Raw genomic sequence first — 3,545 nt, forward strand, 5'->3', positions numbered from 1 at the left:
AGAGGGAACATTAATGCTGGGACTCCAAGGAGAATCTGGGGTTTCACATCAAATAGATATTTTAATTAGCTAAAACTTCCAATCTTCAGAAAATGACTAAACAGTTGTTAAAAAAAAGAAGAAATATCCAATCACTGTTTTCCTCAACTTCAACCAAAAGTTCTTACAATGGATCCATTAGCATTTATCATGAATAAAACTGAAGACAAAATATATTTTTTATAAATTTTTAATCCACCATTATTAATTAATGTTTTTTGTACCAATCATAGTTATATAATTTGTGTAGCAGCCTTACAGAAGAGTCTTTCAAGACAAATGAAAGCGATGTTCTAACATTAAAATGAAACACTGAGGAAGATCAAATGTTCTTGCACTAAACCTAAATTTTGAATATTCATCAGAGCAGCAATTATATTAATATTATGCTACATTAAAACAAAAATAAAATCTTACCTTTAACTGTTATTTGAAGAGGATCAGCACAAGCAAGTGCTCTAAATGGATAGTTTTCAATTCTGAATAAATATTTCTCTGCATGACTTGTTGCTAGATTAGGAAACAGGGTGGTGCAGTTTTTCTCTTTCAGGTTTCCAATTATTTCTAGTTGATAGGTGTTAACTGAGCTGCTGCTGTTGAAAATAACATTGTTTAGAGCAATGCCTTTTATCCAAACTCCATAGATACTTCTGCTGCTGTTGAACTCAGTATTCTCTGTCTCATAGGTACATGGGATTTGCAAACAAGATCCAGTCAGAGCTTCCATGTTATTTGGTGTAGTGATCCTGAGGGCTGGTGTTAGACCACCATAACAGTAATCAGCCAAATCACCTGTAAACCAGAATAACAATGAACATAATCTGAAGTAAAATCTGCCTGTAGAGAAAATTCATAATCCACAAACTTCATTTCAGTTTTACTATGTTACATGTGAAGCCTTTAAACAAAATCAGGATCCAACATTTCTGACTACAAATTATTCATGTGTTCGCTCCAAATAGAAGAGAACAAACATCTCACCTGGAAGAAAAAAGACACTCAGTAAGATGTTGACGACCAGCATGTTCTCAGTCAGAGCCGCCATTAGAGTCTTATCTGGAGAAGATTTCACAAGTCTTTTAGTTATGTATTTATTTATTTATTTTATTTATTTATTTTTACAAATAAAGTCCATTTTAGGTAAAGTTTGTATAATGTTTGGAAATGAATTAATACTGCCTTTTATAAAGTATAAAATAAAGAATAACTTACCTTGCCTTCAATACAAGTGGAAGTCGACTCAAATAAAAACATGCCACAAAGTCCATTTAAAAGTCACAGTAACGTAAAGATGTTCTTACCCCATCGATATAAAAGAAAAGCAATGACACAAAATTGCTCCAAACCAGGGAATGTGTAAATATCATCTAGTGAAAAGAAAATCATGCAGACTCCTCTGTGCCGATGTCTTGTGAAATCAAGCAGCTGTGTCTTTTGTTCCTCTTCTAAAAGAGGGTGTCGGGTGATTTTTGTGTGATTGTGCTGCTGAAATAATTTCACATTATAGCAGATTCTCACTGCACTGTAAAAAGAATTTAGTTGAGCCAACTTAATTGACTTGCTTTAATTGGTAACAAGTAATTCAATTAAGTTGATCCAGCTCAATTTACTACGTTTGTTTGTTTTTTTTGTTTGGTTTGTTTTTTAACTGAATTCACTAAGTGTGATTAAAATGACACATTTAAGTCAGTCTTACTCAAATCCTTTAGTTTACTTCAAACAAATAAGGAAACTAATAAACAATCTCTTCTTTACCGGGACGTTTTGACTCAGGCAGCCTTTATTTGAGAATAGTGATTAAGGATTGTGGGTAATGATGGAGAGGGAAGACATGCAGGTTTGATTCCGACCTGATGACCTTTGCTGTCTTATTTACTAAGATGGAGAAACTATTTTCTTCTTTCACTGTACTTCTTTCATTGAACTCAGTTGTTTCAAATAAAGTCAAAATGAAAAGGTCGTTTAAGTTAATTAAATTCATTTAAGTTAGTTAGATTTGTAACTTTTAAGTTAATTGAACAGAAGCAAAGTAAGTTGTCATCAGTAAACCAAATGAATAAAGTGAGATTAATGTCAATAAATCCATAAACTGAACTACAGCCAAAAACACTTTTTATAGTGTAATACATAGAGCACAGAAAAGAAGAAGCACTGCAGATTGTGTTATGTCTCTTGTAATGAGAATAAAAGAAGAACAAGAAAAAGAAGAGGGCTTTTTTTTTTTTACCAACGCCTTTATTTGAAACAGGCAGATATTTAACTACATCTGAAGCATTACTTGCTTGGCAGAGAACAAAGTGTATAAAAATAAAGAGTATATGTTTCCCTGACTTCCCTTTGCACTTATTTTTACTGCGAACAGTCCTGTGTGCACATATTGTTTTTTTTAAGAAGTAGGTTTAGATTTCCACTCAAATATGATTTAAAAAAAAAAACAGCGAGGTAAGAAGGAGCTTTTGATACGTGTGTCCACATAGCTGAGCTGACTTCAAATCTGTGCAACTTATGTGTGGTGTTATTTGTGACTAATAACAATAAAAGATATGAAAATATGAAAAACAAAGCATATTAAAACAGTGAGGTTCTGATTGTAATATTCACCATGAAAGCATTTAGGTCAAAATGATTTAAAACAAAACTATATTTTGAAGTTAAACGTCAGGAGTATGTTTTACTTTGCATGTTATATACCAATAAATTTATTATCTGTGTTTTTATTTGTTTGTTTTGTATATCTGCCATATATATAAATAAATGTGTCCAGACCTGTTGGCTATTGCAACTTCCAAACATTAACATTAAAAAAGATCCTGCTCTAATGTTTTCATTCAAGCAAATATGTTTTGACCTTTAAAATCTTAGTTTGATCTCCTCAATTTGGGATAATATGGCATATTAATAACAAATGTTTCTGACATCCAGTTCATACTTGTTTTACAAAAGTATATATACGTATTATTGTTATAATTATCATATTTAACATTGCATGTTTTACACCTGAAATAGAAAGAGACCTCTTTTTTGACACAGCAATCCACCAAAGCATTAGCGTTCTCCATTAGTACCACAGTGAATTGCAGAAAAAAACTATCAAGAAATAATAAGTGATTTCTAAAGCACAATGAATGGGGATGTGATGAACTGGTGACGCGTCCACAGTGAATCCAGCTTTTCACCGGCTGGTCTTTGCAGATAGAAAATGGCTTCTTGACACACAAACTTGAACAATTGGATAGAAATAAATCGTCTTTCTGACAGAGACTTTGACATCTTCTTCGTTTCTTTGTGGTTCATGATGCTGTAGTCGCCATCACATTGTTGACATAGGTTGGTTCTTCTGGTTCCTGTGGACAAAAACAACAAAATGTATTTTTACAGTAAATGTACTTGAGCTCAAACTGTTTCAGAGTAAATAAAGGTTGGTCTCTTTATTTTGAGTCTCACTAGTTTCTAAACTAAAAGCACAAAACACTATATTTGTCCTTTAATGAGATGGTAAGTTGTAG

At 32.4% G+C, this 3,545-nt stretch overlaps 1 protein-coding gene and 1 long non-coding RNA gene across 2 annotated transcripts in view; both read right to left on the bottom strand.

Annotated features, from left to right (window-relative positions):
• LOC106937404 (myelin-associated glycoprotein-like) overlaps positions 1-3,545 on the bottom strand; it is a 26,658-nt gene that overhangs the window by 12,373 nt on the left and 10,740 nt on the right. The window contains exons 1-3 of the mRNA XM_015018904.1: positions 1,252-1,445; positions 1,021-1,095; positions 457-831 (exon numbers count right to left, since the gene is read on the bottom strand). Coding sequence (XP_014874390.1) covers positions 457-831; positions 1,021-1,084 — 439 coding nt within the window. The 5' untranslated portion in view covers positions 1,085-1,095; positions 1,252-1,445. Of the gene's footprint in view, positions 1-456; positions 832-1,020; positions 1,096-1,251 lie in introns of the transcript that reaches the window.
• The window catches only part of LOC106937405 (uncharacterized), a 5,269-nt gene continuing 3,988 nt past the window's right edge, over positions 2,265-3,545 (bottom strand). The window contains exon 3 of the long non-coding RNA XR_001422389.1: positions 2,265-3,383. This is a non-coding gene — a long non-coding RNA (uncharacterized LOC106937405). The remainder of the gene's footprint in view (positions 3,384-3,545) is intronic.

Source organism: Poecilia latipinna, unplaced genomic scaffold (assembly GCF_001443285.1).
Source record: "Poecilia latipinna isolate Pla-1442-1.1 unplaced genomic scaffold, P_latipinna-1.0 Scaffold2337, whole genome shotgun sequence".
Lineage (NCBI taxonomy): Eukaryota > Metazoa > Chordata > Actinopteri > Cyprinodontiformes > Poeciliidae > Poecilia > Poecilia latipinna.